Source organism: Ammospiza caudacuta, chromosome 6 (assembly GCF_027887145.1).
Source record: "Ammospiza caudacuta isolate bAmmCau1 chromosome 6, bAmmCau1.pri, whole genome shotgun sequence".
NCBI lineage: Eukaryota > Metazoa > Chordata > Aves > Passeriformes > Passerellidae > Ammospiza > Ammospiza caudacuta.
Genome location: NC_080598.1, coordinates 54,042,917 through 54,059,632, shown reverse-complemented (window position 1 = coordinate 54,059,632; position 16,716 = coordinate 54,042,917). Strand labels below are relative to the sequence as shown.

General features: G+C 44.3%; 1 protein-coding gene across 5 annotated transcripts in view; it reads right to left on the bottom strand.

The window, feature by feature from the left end:
• EVL (Enah/Vasp-like) overlaps positions 1 to 16,716 on the bottom strand; it is a 120,352-nt gene that overhangs the window by 18,617 nt on the left and 85,019 nt on the right. For all 5 annotated transcript variants that reach the window (XM_058806635.1, XM_058806636.1, XM_058806632.1 and 2 more), the window contains exon 4: positions 490 to 553. In XM_058806635.1, the coding sequence (XP_058662618.1) occupies positions 490 to 553 (64 nt within the window). The remainder of the gene's footprint in view (positions 1 to 489; positions 554 to 16,716) is intronic.

Sequence of the window (16,716 nt, the reverse complement as noted above, 5' to 3'; positions counted from 1 at the left end):
GTGACTTCCACTGGTTGAAGGAAGAGCTGGATCAGGTTTTTCAGGAAGGCAGTGGAGAGGCAATATCTCCTGCCCTGTGTGATATCGGACACAGGCTCTCTGACCTTTGTGGTATTTCTGCTATCCCAAAGTAAATCTCAGGTGAAATATCCTCACTGCTGACCCAGTCATGGGTAAATCCTGACTAAATCTCAGATCCTTCACAGTTATTCATAAAGGTGCAGGAAATGAGTTTCCCTTCGCTTTCCCTATAGTTTTTGGAGGCAAGAAGACTCCTGAGTACCTACCTAGCAAAGAGTTTACCTAAAGTGTGAACTTTGGCTCACTTCACCCTTTAACAGTCATTACAGAATCATTAACAATAATTAGAAAACATTCAGAACCAGCTTAAAATATGTACAAGTGAAAAGAGCAGTGCCTACTGGTGAACAAGGACTGCATGTTCAACCAAGATACAAACTAGGACTGTGCCAGAGCTGATTAACTCACCTTCTCTGTGCTTCCATCTCATCTGGGGATGGACCATTCTGGATCTGGCGCTGGGCAGCTGGACCTACAGACAAAAATGAGAAGATGCTATTAAGAAAGAAAGTAAATGAAAAAACAGTGCCACTCAGATTGCTTCTCCACCTTAGTATGACAGATAAACCTCAAGCATTATTGTCTTCTCTTTGCTTCTTTTTTCTTTTTAGTTTTTTTTTTTCATATTAGACAAATCATGGACTCCTGTACATTGGGAGAATACAGGGGCCAAATGTGGGAGCAGATGCGTCCAGAAACTTGGCACCATGGTTTCTGTAGATTACACACTAATCCCTGGGTGATGTGAAGGCCTGCAGTGTTTCAAAGTTGTCCTGCAGAAGGACAGCCCACTGCACTGGGATGCATTTTTAGCTTTGACATGGTTCAGCTCCATCCTCCAGGTATTATTCTGTGCTTGCTCAGAAATTCAACTGCCCCACCGAGTCTGGGAGCACACATTGTGCTAACTGTGATACTGAACTGGCATCAAAAGCTGCCTGATGGAAGGTGCAAAGAGATGCAAAATTAAACAAGGCTTTTTCAAAGGTGACTTTTCTTTTTACAATGCTGTGGTCTTCTGTTTCTGGGGGATCCACGTCAAGCTGAGCTTTCACTGGCATCCACCAACAAAAGCTGACTATGCATGTGACCATTTAAGTCACATCTCCTCTCTTGATTGATCATTTCTGTTCTCAGATATATAATCAAGGACACTGACCCTACATGCCATTTTCAGAAAGAAACAATTATTTTGAAAATAAAAATAACTATTGGTAACATAAGTGGTCTTGCATTTATTACAAGGATTGTTCCATTCATTTGAGGAGGTGGGGTTCACTGTGATTAAACAGATATGACTTTTATTAAATCCAACAGCAATTTTCCTGATAAACTGGGAAGAAGATCAATTGGGCAAGAAATTATTATGCCTACCTTATTTTTTCATTTTCAAATGTAAAACTTCTCGCTTTTAAAAGTTATCCAACAAGAGCAAATCAGAATTAAATACTTACAAACCTAAATATGTCACTCTCAAATTGTTAAGCATATTTATCTCTGTATTCTTTATGTACTACTGCCAGGCTGAATGCTATCTGAAAACCAATTAAGAAAATGTGAAAACAGGAAAGATGGCAGAAACGCATCGTAGTCAGAAATTCCAGAGCATTGACTGATCCTGAGGAAACCGTGCATATTTCTGAAATGTGATTAAGGACAAACATTTGAAGTAAGGGTACGCAGAACTTTCTGAAAACCAGGCCTGTGTATTCCAATTTTGGGTCTCCCAAAAATGAAGCCAGTGACAACCACTAAGCCAAAAGCTCTGACATTTAAAAATATCCTATGATTGGGCATGAAGTGAAGACAGTTCACTTTAATGACTCACGACTGACAATTTAGTGCTGTTTATCATAGGTCTTTGGCAAACTATTTAGACAGAAATGCCACATTTTGTAAAGATCACACGCAATAATGAACGTGGGGAAGCGGGTGATTGTTTTGGGAAGAAAGCCTCAGGGAAAAATTTAGCAAATATTTGGGACCCACCCAGCAGGCGGCTCTGTGAAAGGAGTTTAAGGTGCAGGAAGAGCTCAGAAACCCCAGGTGAGGAAGGCAGGGACAGCTCACAGCCTGGCCAGCCCCAGCTCACGGCCAGGAGGGCAGGGATGAATTCCATGCTCCATTCTGCACATGCATGCTCTGCGGTGCACGTACAGCAGGCAGCTGCGAGGCTCAGGGGCTTCACTCCAACTGGATTTCTAGGCTTAATTCCCCTCCACATTTTTCGGTATTTCTCAGACAGAAGCAGACGTGAACAGTGAGTGCTCTTGGTGATGCCACCCTCCTTAGAAGATGCTTCTCTGGCTGCCCATGAGCTGCCTCTGACCCTGCCAGCCTTCGGGAACAGCCTCACAGAGAAGAGTTCTTCTCAGCACAGTGACCAGGAGAAAGAGTTCTGCTGCTGACCCGTTTGCAGCTCCACAGCTGCCGGGAGCCACATTTTTAGCAACTAATTAAGGCAGGAGATACTCTGCGAATGTCTGTGTTTCCTCGCTTGGTTGCTTTGCAATAATTAACCAGGCTTTTATAGAAGCATCTTGTGATTCAGCTGAAGGCAGACTTTGGGAGCACACAGATGTTTTCCGTGTTTATTTTTTCCCCTCCTACTGAACCACCCCAGCAGCCACCCTGCCCTTGCCCAGCTGTCCCTGCAGACAGCGAGGGGGAACTCCTGGCACAGGGCACTGCTTTATGCGGGTGTGGAGATTTCCATGTGCTCCTGCACTCTGCACAGAGATGTCCACATCTGGAACCAGCCAAAAAAACCAGCCAAACACCAGGAACAAAGTTGTTCCTGAAGGAAAACCCATGCTCTAGCTTCCAATAGTGCCAGGAAGGCACGGACTAACAGGAACAATGCCATCCTTTCTCTCCTGCTGGACAAGCTCCAAGCAATGCTTCTGTTCCGTCTTTTACCTTGGCTACAATTGCAAGCAATGCTGACTGCACACCCTTAGAAAAAAAAAGTATCAAACTCGTTTATTTCTCTGTGCAGCCGGTATTTTGGGCTTCTTCCACACAGCAGGTCCAATCTACTAACACACTTTCATTCATTACACAGAATGGGAGCAGCCCCTGCTTGGGGTTTTTGCAGCTCCTACAGCTCCACGGTGCTTAGGGACCAGTGTGGTGACAGTGGTGGGCTAAGGAAAGGCTGCAGAGTCAGAGCTGAATTAGAAATACACACGGGCTTTCAATTCATGATAACGAAGATTTTTGTTTTACATATGAGAAAAACATGATTTTGTGCAAAAAAATACAAAACCCCCAAACCACAAACAAACACACACAAACCCCCAGCAGATGTCTGGGGGAAAAGAGGTGTCAGGGAGACAGACAGCTCTCCCTCATTGTTTGATGATTCCACAACACTTGGATTATGGGAGACTGGTTCACCATCAGGTCTGATCTGTCATTGTTTATACTCTGACAATGTGACATAAACTCCTGCTTATCCTGACAAGAACAGAGGAAATCTTTCCAGATTACAAGTTTCTGCAAAGCTTTTCTTTCCAACAGCAATATCTTTCAAATAAATTGGCATTTTCTGTCATAAAACCCCAACATATCAGCTGTTGGAAGCATTTCTGACTGATGCTAATCCCATCGGCCCTGTTCAGCTACAGCCTGGGCCGGTCTGCAAACCCATGCTGGGACTCAGCTGCACAGGGGATTTTTGGGGTTCACCACGACTGAAGTGTGACATCCATGGGTGGCTGTGACATCCGTGGCTGCTGAAATAAACACGGGCAGGAGACCTTTCTCCTTTTTAATGCTTTTATTAAAAGTGATCAGCTCTGGCGAAAGAATCAACCGGTCCGCGCTCACGCCACCACTGCTTCCACGAGTGACTCGGAGAAGGAAGAGTGCAGCTTTGTCCACTGGTCTGTGGGCAGAGCTGGGGGTTCCATCCTCATGAGAGCATCAGGAAATCCCTTGTTCCCTTTTTTGTTTTGACCTTCAGGGCTCTGGCTCTAGGGTGAGGGGCAAAGAAGGGTCTCAGCGTCTCTCCAGGCTCTGGACTTTGTTCCTCACCTCCAGACATCGCTTTGATCTCTTAATTCTGCGTTGGCTCGTTGTTTTTGGGTCTTTTTGGTAAGTTTGGAGGGGTGGCTTTCCCATGGCATGCTGGCTCCGAGGTCATTTGCGTGCCCTCCGGTGTCCCCTCCTTTCACTGTCCAGAGGGGTCATCCACCTGGCAGCAGGCAGGGGGGTACTGACAAAAAGGGGAATTCCCAACAGTAGGGAGTCAACGACCGACTCTTAACAGGTGACTACAACATGAAGTTAACAAAGAATTCTCCTCCGCCAGCAACCAGCCCAACTTGGAACTCCGCAACCTTTTAAAGAAGTGGGTAACCCCTTTTTTTTACTCCTAACACCTGGCTGCTGTGACAGCCGTGGGGCTGTGACATCGGTGGCTGCTGTCCCCGCTCCAGGCAGAGCGGGAAGCGCTCCGTGTCCCCATCCGCCGCCACTTCCCCATTCACAGCCTGTCTGTAATTTTAGCTCTCTCGCCGCTGTTGGGCAATCCCGCTGCTGCTGCCGAGGCTCTGTCAGCGCTTCAGCACTGGCCCTGCCCGGAGGAGCTCAGCCTGGTGGGCACTGCCCGAGCTGGAGCTGTCCCGGCACAGCCACACCGGAGCGGGAACAGCAGTGCTGGTGACCGGCTGTGCTGCTGACACTCCCCTAAACTCATTAGCAGAGACAATTATCCTGGACAAAGCACCCATCTAATTAGCCTGATAGAGCCCGTAGATAAAGCAGGATGCCCACGCTCGGGCTGGGTGACCCGGCAGGTCGGGCTGACCTGACTTTCCATGGCGAGCTGAAGGATGAGAGGAGGGATGATGGATCACTGCTCCCTGCAGAGCCACACTGCCACCATGGCACTGCTGTCACACCGGGCTGGGATCCACACCTCCTGCTCCTACCTTGTTTGTTATGAGTAGAAGAGTTGCCCATTTTTAAAAAGGTTGCAGAGTTCACGGGTTGGGCTGGCTGCTGCCAGGGTGGAGCTCTAACTGTTTACTGTAACCACCTGTCGTATTCGTTAACTACCTGTTGTTGACGGTTAAGGATTCCCCCTTCTGTCGAGTATCCCCCTGCTGCTTTCTGGAGGATGGCACCCAGAGGTGAAGAGGAAGGGACATCGGGGCTGGCATGCAAATGAAGAAAACCCTCACCAAACCTAGCAAAACCCCCTAAAAACAACGAGCCAACACGGAATTGACAGATCAAAGTGATGTCTAGACGTGAGGAACAGAATCCAGTGTACGCCTAGACCCTTTTTACCCCTCACCCTAACCTAAAAGATGTTGGCTGGACAGAGAACTTTGAATATCAAACCAAAAAATGGGGAATCTCCTGGTGCTCTCGTGAGGACGAAACTCCCAGCTCTGCCCACAGACCAGTGGACAAAGCTGAAATTTTCCTCCTCCTCCTCCGTGCCACTTCTGGGAGCAGCAGTGGCGTGAGCACGGATCTGTTGGTTCTTCCCACCCGAGCTGATTTTTAATAAAGGCATTAAAAAGGAGAAAGATCTCCTGCCCTATTTATTTCATTGTTTGGTCTGATGAGCAGCAGCACCCCACAAAGGGAGCACAGTGTCACAGAGCCTGCTTTCAGGCAGCTTGTCTCGCTCCTATTAAACATTAACTCCAAACAGAGTTTCAGAGAGTGTTACTCACAGGCTGGGTGCCTCAGCAGCATTTTAATGGAGTACATTAAATACCTTCTATGACATCATTTACACATGGACCAAACTTCTCCTCTGAGAACTGCAAAGAACTTTATCAGCCTTAATTAAGCCATGAGGCAGAAGCGACTTGATTACACCCAGGTGGTGTCTGCACAAATAAAATTTGGTTGCATCAATTTACCTACAGGTGAGATTTGCTACTGACACAGTCAAAACCATGTAAAAGGTCACCTAAGGCATGCTTATTCTGATGCAGACCAAATTTGGTTTGACCTGAGGCAAGCAGAGTGCAGGGAAAGGAGCATTTCCAACTCAGTGCCAGAAAACCTTCTCTACTTCCCTTCCTTGTTCCTTGGCGACCAACAGTGCTGGAAGTCTGTGGCAGAGCAAAGTAAAACACATCCTCTTAAAATCATCCCCAGCAATGCTTTACATAACCTGAATTTACTTTATATCACTCTGGACAAGGAACAGTGTCTACCAGGTACCAACTCTCAGCTGGATTCTAGAAATTCCTGTCTTAGAAGCTATTAAAATCCCCATTCCCAGGATTGCAACTGCTTTGCTTTTATCTTTTACCTCGAGATTACTTTAATCTAACATGAAAAAGGTGCTGCCTTAGGTGAAATAAGGGTGTGAGCACAGGGGGTCTGTATAAAGTCTGTTCATTTGAACTAAAAACTTATTTAACATTCAATGCTGAACTTTCTGATGCAGATAAGATTTAAGGACAGTGACAGATCTGGAAAAACAAGCCTTGAATTTAACATAGGAATGCCCTGCCCTTGCATTAGCTCACACTTCTTCCAGGACTTATGCACAGGTGCTTATGATGTGCACAGTCCTTTTCTTCCTGTTTTTTTTTTTTTTCGGGAAAAAATCAACAGAGGGAATTGCAAGGGTCCCCACATGCAGAACCACACAGCTGTGCACGTGCACTGGGCAGGATGGAAGACATGAGTGCCAGAGGGGAGTTACGAAACAAAAAGGCTGTGCAAAGATCCAGTGCTGGAAGATGATGAGAAAGAAACCATCTTCAATTCACCAGAAGTGCTACTGAGCACACCAGCATGAAACCAGTGCCTTTGACTCAAATGCTAAAGCTGGTAATTCCATTATTTTGCATAAAATATGATGGCACTTGTTCAATCCTCACTGTTCATTCATCATGGCACTGGCACAGCATTTGGCGGTTTTTCATGCCTGTGTCTTGGTTGAGCTGGTGGAGAAAACTTGTTTTTTCCTCCTGCATGCAATACAGAAGAGAAAGTGCTAAAGCAGCTCCTGCTGCAAACAACTCCACTCTGACAGCAGGGGTCACAGTAAATATGTGAAGGACATGGCTTGGCTGCATTTATCTCAGCACCACTGCCTCAGCTCAGCAGCACAGCTTGGGTTACCTCTCAGATGAGAAACAGCACAACCAGCTTTAAACAAAATTTAAAAATACACATAGGTGACTGTGCAAACAGGAAACCTTTCACAGTGAGGTGGCTCCATGGCCATTTGGGTCAGCATCTCCCCCAAAATGCAGCCTGCAGTGGTGGGACTGCATCCCCATAGTTAGGGCAAGCAACAGGGATGGGAGCCCATGTGTTCAGGGATGGGACTCCCCGCATTTTATCTGATCAACATAAAATATAAGAACTGTGTGAGAACTGGAAATTATTTTCCTCCCAGCAGCTCAGCTCTGACAGGAAGCTCAAAACACACACTGATCTAGAATAGCACGAGGTTTTTGGGGTAGGGGAAGGTGAGCAAGGAAAGCTGCAGTTCTGCCTGGCCAGGGGAAGTGGCTGAACCTTGGTTCCCCACTTCCAGAGGAAGGGCTTTGAGCACCTGGCTGTGAGGATGGCAGCCCCAGGGAAGGAGGTGGCTGCACACCCACGTGGCTCAGGCCCCAGTGCCAGGACCTGTGCAGTGCTGGCTCTCCAAGACACAGAGAGAAATTCTGGCAAGGTGAATTGTCACATTCACGTTTTCTGAAAAATCCCTTTGCCCAGGGTTTTTCTCCTGGGAAGCTGAGAAGCCTCAGAGAAAAAGGAAAACAATAATAATCTCATTTGCTTCTCCTGTGTTTTGCTCATGTGGGATGAGTTTGGAGATTGTTTCATTGGTTTCTGGTGTGAGTTGTTTTCACTCATTGGCCAGTCAGTGCCAAGCTGTGTCAGGACTCTGGAGAGAGTCATGAGTTTTCATTATCTTTTTAGCATTCTGTCTGTATCCCTTCTGTATTCTTTAGTATAGTTTACTATTCTTTAATATAATATAGTATCATAAAATAATAAATTAGCCTTCTGAGAACACGGAGTCAGATTCATCTTTCCCTCCTTCCTGCCACGGGGGTCCCAGCAAACACAACACTGAATGCAGGACAGAAAAAGATGGAGCTCGAGCATCCCAGGGGGGGCTCTGTTTACTGAGCTGAGCTCTGAGCAAAAGGGAACTCATTCAGTGATGGCTCAATTATGCATTGCTGAAGTTGAGGTGGGTGAGGCAGCACCTGCCAGGCAGCCCCAGGTGGGATTGCTCCCACCTCTCTCCTTGGCAGGGCTGGGGCAGGGGCTCTGATGCATTTACAGCCTTCTTTCCACAGGCAGTTTCATGATAAACAAGCATCCAACTTAGCTGATGACCAATTGCTTTTCTTAGGGGAGCCAGCTCTGGCTCTGAGAAAAATGTTATGTGCATAGAATAGTATAGGAAGAGTAGTTTTACTTTTTTATCATTACAAAAAGGAAAAAAAAAAAAAGAAGACATCATTGAATTTCTAAGGGTGTAATTTCAATATTGGTGGCTTTATAAACACACTCAGGAAAGATAATGGGAGATGTCATCAACCAGTGACAGAAGTAAAAAAGTAACCTATGAAATTCAGGACCATGAGATTAGCTTAAAAAAACAAAATAAAGTGAATTAACCCCACAATAATCAGTAGCAAGTAAACAAGCCCCCAAGCACTTCTGTTCCCTCCTCTTCTTGATTGTTTTTCAGAATGTGCATCAAGCCTATTTTCCTGAACATCCAGGATTGAAACTTTTCAATAAAGGTGAAGATTAGCTCATAATCTTGTGCCTCTAGGCAATGCTGGAGCTTTAAGAAAAACACCAAATACCATCAGAATCTCATTAAAATCAAGAGCACAGGCCATCCTGAGAAGCTGGCACCTCACTACTGCATGGGCGTTCAAACAGTGGATGCTCCAAAGAAGCTGAGAGTGGAAATCAAAACACAACAACTAAAGACATGGTTTATTTTGCAAAGTCATTTTCCTGAATTTGGTTTTAATGAGGACATGAAATGTTTCACTCCAGTACCAGTTTGCCAGGTGCTGTCCCAGCAGAGACAGGGACACTGCAATGCTGGCCTTGTGCTCTGCAGTAGGAGTGCTGCTGAGCTCAGAAAACACTTTCCCTTGGATGTCTCAAAGAGACATCCACACATCTGTTCTGTGAAACTGAAGCTATCTGCTTGTAGCTCAGTGAGACTCTGTGTATTTCTGCACCCAAGTAAGTGCATATACCTGTTTATACCCACTTCACACTGACATTTCTTTACATCAAATAAAAAGCAGAAATTTGATTTTTTTTTTTTTTTGAGAAATTGAATTTCTGAAAATTTCTGAAGTCACAGGGGAAAAGAACGCGGCCACTAGCACGGGCAGCAGTTCAATCAGCTGATATTTACACACATCACTGGTCAAAAATCATCTCTGGTTTTGCTTAACTATAGGATTTATGACACATAAGATCAGAAATGTATATATATATATATATATATATATATATATACACACACACACACACACTGTAGCCTGGTGCAGCACCCGAGGCACCAAGAGCAGCATGGTCTATTCTTGGCCTATCTCCACATACAACCTTGCAAGGCAAGGCTCTCTATTTTCAAGCATCTCCTTCCTGTTTCCCTACTGATAGGACAGTAAATCCCTCAGGGCAGGATTTTCCAGCACGAGGAGAACAGCAGGGCCCCTACATGCATTGAACACCATGCACACATAGAAAACACCGTATTATAAACACACAGTTTGCACCTAGTTAATGGTTAAGATCCAGACAAGATCCATTTTACCAAGATTTAACTCCCACCACTGCTCTAAGGCAACTATGATGGGTATCTGTACCTGGGTAACAGTACTGGACAGAGGAGGATTTTTCTACAAAACACAACTAAATGGAGATATATTTTGGGATTTTTGAAAAAAAAAACAAACAACAAAACACCCCAACAAACCACGTGAAAAAATATTATTAGAAATAGGCAGGATTCCTTGATAATTAAGTCGCAGTCTTAAATAAATTCAACAGAAAAACAAAATATTCAAATATAGCATCTGATCCCATTCACAAAAAAAAAAAAAAAAGCAAAAATCCCACTAACTAGCAAGGCCCAGAGTAACCCAACTCATCTCTGCAAATCCTCATTTCCAGAGGAGCTAACAGGAATTGACAGTCACAGGTAGGTCATTATGGAGAAAAAAAATAGGCAAATATCCCATTAATTATAGGACGTATAAGATGCTGCCCTTTTTAATATCTGGTTTTTAAAACCATTATCTATCCCATGAGTACAGATGCTATTCACTAGCAAGCAAGAGCAGCAGCAATCCAACACATTGACTCAGAAGTCACCATCCCACATTCTTGCTGTAATGACCTCTCCTGATTTAACAGCCCTGACTAATGCCCGCATCTCCCCGGCCTCATGCCTCATTTCTCACAAATATTATCTCAGCCTCCTGCCTGAATTTAAAGTAAATTGAAGACAAACCATCCATCAACGAGCAACAACTGTAAGTGTTGCAAGGTGGCGGCACAGACCATCTCCATGCGAAGACCATCTCCATGCAAAAACGAGCATCCCTTCCCCCTTCCCGCGGGAGCCCGGCACGCAGGGCAGCGGGGAGGTTTCCGTCACCTACAGGACATGCGGCACAGGACGGTGCAGTCACAGTGGCAGAGGCAGAAGCAGTGCCAGATCCATTCCCTGCTGACCATAGCACGGCCGCAGCCTGCGCAGCGCGCTCCCCGCATGCCCGCCCCAGACCGGCTTTCAGCAGGTGTAATCAATCCCCTGCTGCAGCAGCACCGGGGGCCCGGCCACTTCAATATTTAATGGGACCCTTGTCCTCACCTATCACAACACTTGGGTGCCTGAAGCCAGACTTCATTGTCTGGGCTTGCACGTAATGCTGTGGAAGAAAGGAATTGCATTTTCTGCCTCCTGCCCCAATCAGAACTCCCTGTGTTCACCTACATGCAAGCAATTACAATAAAAGCAAAGTGTGACTAAGCAGAAAGTTCAGTTGTTTTGGGGGAAAAATGGCTGCTGTTGAACATGCAGGATCAAATTCAGTGGTAGCTTCTGAAGTCAAAGGGGTTCAGTGATAAATGTTGAGCACTGGTCTTAAAATTTAAGTGTGAACAAGATGGATTCAGAGATGTGTATATATGGCTTAAAATCCCCATCTACTATTAAATGTTTTCTTTATCATCCCATCATACCTGATCTCCTCTGATCCCAACACTTCACCCTTTTTGCCTGCTAATCACTTTCCTCTTCTATATTTAAGGGTGGCAAGTCTTCCAGAGGCAATCCAGTTGAAGTTAATGGAGACTTTCTATGAGGAGGCTAAACAGAATATTTATTCACTCTCTACCTCTGCATTATCACCTTTAATCCATTTCTTTCCTTTCTCCTTGCCTTTGCATTATTCTGTCTGCTGGGGACTTCACACAGCCTAATAATCTACTCCTCAAGCAAATTCATAGCTGGTTTAGGGGATGCATCTCCATAGCTCCGGTGACACTGCTCTGGTGTAGATCAATTAGTATTTTGACCCACTGAACTCAGCAGCTAAGTCTTTTATCTCATATCTGACTTTTAGAACATGCTGAATAAAAATTCTAAGTTTTTATAAGTTACCTATGGTTACACCAGGTGAAACCCAGGTGGAATAAGTTCATAATGAGCAATGTATCAGAGCCACTCCTATCCTTTTTAGACAATACTTACTCATCATAACTGAGTAGTTGCTCACTCTCTGTACCTGCCTCCCACAACATTCTCAGAAAGACTGATATGTAGATAGTCTAATAGCAAAGCTGCTTATCATATGTTTTCTAATGTTTGCTGCTATGAATTATTGATGTCCCATTTTAAGTCTACAATATCAATACCTCTCAGGTATTCCCCACTATCAGATGGAGCACAACAAGCATTAACCAATCAATATCTGAGACAGCAAAAAAAACTCTGTTAAAAGCAAACTATCTTTTTCACTATGGCACACAGATGGTGCGAACTCTACCTGTACATGCTCATTGTTTCCTGCTTGCTGGGTTATAAAGCAAATAGAGGCACACCAGAAACAGGAGTATTAAATTCAAACCTGAGTGTAAGGGTCTCACAGCCATAAATGACAATGGCTTTATGTAATTACATTCTGAGAATGTAAGAAGATTCAGGAATGTATTTAAATGAACAAAAATGGCATTAAAATTGTAAAATTGTAGGCCATGTTTTATATTCAGGTCTCCAGATTTCCTAGAGTACATAGTATCAGATTCAAACCATTTCATTCTCAGTTTTGAGGGCACTTCAAATCCTTTTTGTTCTCCTGTGCTTTCTTCCTGTATCTCATACTGAAGGACTGAAGGGAAGCATCTGGCTGATGTAAAATATCAGCTAAGCTCTCCAAAGTGCTCACTTATCCTGCAATACCATTGGAATCACCTGCTCTCTCAAAAGAAAACTATTACACAAATGTAGGCAATTTAAAACACTGTATCAAACTAACAACAGAATCTGTAAACCCAGAGATGTACAACTTAAATTCTGTCCTAAGGATGCATCTAACTCTTTCAGTCACTTATTTGGCTGAGACTATGTTACCCCATATTTTCTTTATTATTTATTTTCTTACACAGTGAGATTGTGGTTTCTGCAGGGTTAAATACGGTCATGACAAATAAAAAGCTAAGAAACATCCTTCAAGGCCAAACAGCATCTCAGAGACTCTCAAACTGATCTGACAGAGATTAACAAATACCTACAGATCCTTGGGCAAACTTACCACCTGCACAGCAAACTCCTTGCCAACAGTGTGCCATGGAGCCAGAAAAGCAGTGAGTGGGTGTGACAACTCTGCTTCCACCCCAGCCCCACCTTCCTCCCTAAAACTGACACAGGATTTCTCAATAGTTTATTCAAACACAACAAGGGCCACGATGTGCTGAGTAAATGGCAGAGCAGGAGCTCATATGGTTGGGAAGAGGCTCTCTCAGAGACTCCACCACCTCTTCTGATTCTGAAATTAAGACTGGTCTCCACAATCCCACCAGCAAGACTCCTTTTAAGTGGAAACAGCAGCATGGCGCACAGGAAAAAATAAGTAAAGAAGGTAGTTGCCCCAGTCAGTATGACATGAGCCACCACTTCTGCTTCTACTCTAGATAAACAAAGTTATGACTTGCTGTACACCATCAGTGTTGGTCCAAGTTTGAGGGGGGGAAAATCTGATGTGGCTAAACACATTGTGAAAATACTTTTTTTACACCTGCACTGGGATTCCTAAATTGTGGTACAGGTGCCACCAGCTGCATGCAAGTCATTTTAAAGGGGTACTCTGTCATGCAGCACTGGGCACAACCCTGCCCCCAGAAATCCTGTAATTTCTTACTAGCATTACTTGACCTTCACAAAGGTTACAGCCCAGCTTGCCTGTGGCAGAACAGATGATTTCCTGAAAGAGGAGCACTTGCAGAGTCTGTGCACCTGAAGAGATTTTAAGTAACACTTCAATTGACCACCTCTTACTCCTGTATATAAAAACTCTTGACCTCAATTTGAGCATGAAGCAATACCAGCTGGCTGGAAGGCAAGCACTCCCCAAACAAACTGCTCCTCTAATCCTTGCTATAGGAAATCAATTGTGAAAATTGCATTTTGACAAATATAATTACTGACAAAAAGGCTGACAAATCCCTCTTGATGTCCAGCACTTACCTGGTGCAGCAGCCTGCTGGAAGATGTGCTAGAAAAATGCTTCTTTTTTAAACAGAAGTTGGAAAACACTAATTCCACAATCTGCAGCAGTGAAAATAAAGGACAGCTCTGATCCTGCAAGCGGTAGCAGGCAGGCAGGTGACTCTCCTACATGAAGCCTTTTGCAGGAAGGCTGTAATTATCTGGTTGAGCACCTACTGATTGTATCTGGAGACTGTGCACGTATGAGCCAATATGCAGCTGATACAACTCATGTCATTTTACTTTCTGTACATTTTGTCCTTAATTGAAAAGGTTGCTTTCCTTTTCTATTCCTAATATCTATTATCCATGCTTGAGAAGGCGCTTAATAGCACATTAGACAGCTAAGAACCCAGAAGCTGTGCCAAAACTGAAATAACACTATGAAATGAATCAAGGGCTTGGTTTCATTTTAGTAGAGTCTTTATCAATTGGCACCATGAGAAGGTTTGTACTTTAGAGAATTCTGGAAAACACTCAAGAAGGAGAACAATGAGCTTTTAAGTTCCTCAGCCAGACAAAATATATTAAAAAAGCCATTCTCGTGCCACTGACCATATCTTTGTTATTCTTAAGATGGAAACTCATTTCTGTTGTTAAAAGTCAGTGTCAAATGTTTTGTTAAACCTGCAGAAGATGTTTATACTGAACCAGCCTTAATTTTTTATATTGTCCTTCTCTGCTCTCAACCTCCATTCCCACCATCAGTTCCTAAGGACCCCTGGGTACTGTGCCAAGGAGAACTCAGCGAGACCAACCCAGGAACAGAGGATGGAACCTTCAGGTCTTGCATGGCCAGCCCACACTCAGGTGCTTGAATCAAGACTCACCCATGGCAGTGAGAAGACTCAGCTGGCACAGCATCTATTAATCCAATAGATGATAAGCATCCAATAATCTATTTCAGAACTAGCCCCTAACACATATTTCCAGTTACAAACAATTTTAAATGGGATGCAAAACTGAATGTTTCTGCCAAGAAACAGAGAGCAAGAAACATTCCAGGCAAATTCAAGTCTCACAGGCTAAGCCCAGAAAAACCCTGTCAACTCAAGTAAAAATTACAGTTACCAGAAAATTACCTGCATTGGAGCATCCTGTACTGATGCCATTCTCTAGTAATATGCTCTGATTAAATCATGTCAGTGTTTGTAGTACTACATTAAACAATATTTAAAAGACATGCTTACACTTTGCAAATCTTTTCTTTGCAGGGCACTGCTAAGAGCAAAATAGCTGCACAGATGAAGGAAAGATGAAGGCTGGTAAGCCATTTCTCATGACAGTTGCCCCACTTATAAGTTACTTAAGCTGCTGTCCGCCAGTAGCCTGTAGTATGGTAACAATTAAATAGTCACTAGCAACATACCTATATTACAGAATATTGCTTTCTAAATTGCCTTCTGCAAAAAAAAAAAAAAAAAAAACAACCAAAAAAAAAAATCAATTTAACTGATGGGGAAATTTGAAGTCTGCTACACTGCTGTTAGAACAATTTGGTTTAAAGCAAGCGCAGGCATGCATTTGATACTTCTCAGAGGGCTTGACTTTAATTAATTTATACTTTCAAATTGACTGTGATTCACTTGAAAATGCATTCTGCTGCCTGAGAGTAGGAACAGGCACTTCTTGGGAAACCATGATAACTTCTCTGATGCAGAAAGCCTGAGACCTAAGTAAAAGCCCCAAATTCCTGTGAACAGGCTAACAGGCACAACTCAAACTACTTCAGCTTTGCAAACTTCCAGCTGCAACACCACCCTCCTCAGTTATCAGCACCAGTCTAGGGGAGGGATGAATCCTCCCTGGCCTCAGTGTGTCTCTCCACTGATTACAGGGGAAGCCTGGCTGAGACTCAGTGCTATAAATACAGCTGGGATGAGTCCAATCCCAAGAGGCTGAGCCATAAACTCTACCAACTTACCCACAGACTCAGGGAGGGTTTGGAAAACCCAACGCCACTGCAGCCTGGCTCAGCACTCTGCTCATGGCTGTGACTCACCTTGGGTGTGCCAGGAAAGCCTTGCAGGGGCACAGTGGGCAAATGCTCCTTGCAGTGACAAACAGACACCTGTCAGGCTCTGCCTCACCTCCCAGAATGGGACCTCTCCTGATAAACCAGACAGGCCTTCCCCCTCCCCATTCATCCCCCCAATGAGGAGTGGAGGTTTGTTCATCACTGAGTTTGCTGACCAGCTTTCTGCCCTGTTATCTGTCTCATTACTGAAAGGAGGCTGGTGAGGTAAGTGTGGTTGTGAGACAACTGTGACACAGAGCACGTATCTTTTCTCCCACTACAGAGAAAAAGGACCTCCTAGAATGAGAGTTAAAAATAGCTGGTTTGCCTTAGAGGGTGTACTCACTTTGAAACACAGAAAACAAGTCTAAGCTGCCACCTCTAATATGACAGGCACCTTTAGCAGCCTGCTCTCTGCCAAAATACCTAAATCCCTGCTCTTTCTTCTCCTTAATTTTTTTTAGCATTTCAAATTGTAGATGCTTTTCAAAATGCTACGAGAAGCTTTGGTGGAGAGAGGGCAGATGCAACCTTCTAAGTTGCATTAAAACCAGCCTTTTTTCAGACCAAAAAGTATCTTTAAGGTTGTTTCTTAAAATCTACTGCAGTCCTGCCTTTATTCCCACATTTCTTATACCAGTGGTGTTTCAGCTCCCCAGCATCCTCCTTTAGCCCTGCTCAGTGCCTGTGTCCCAGGTGGATTGGAGGTTGGCCCCATTGCACCCAGGGCTGAGGTGACTGGACAGTCTGGTTTGGGTATCAGCATCAGCAAGGCAGCTTGATGTATTCAGAGCAAGCTGTATCCTTTCAAACACAGTATTTTTTAACCAGTGAGGGTAACGAGCCAGTTGGGCAAACTTACCTGGGG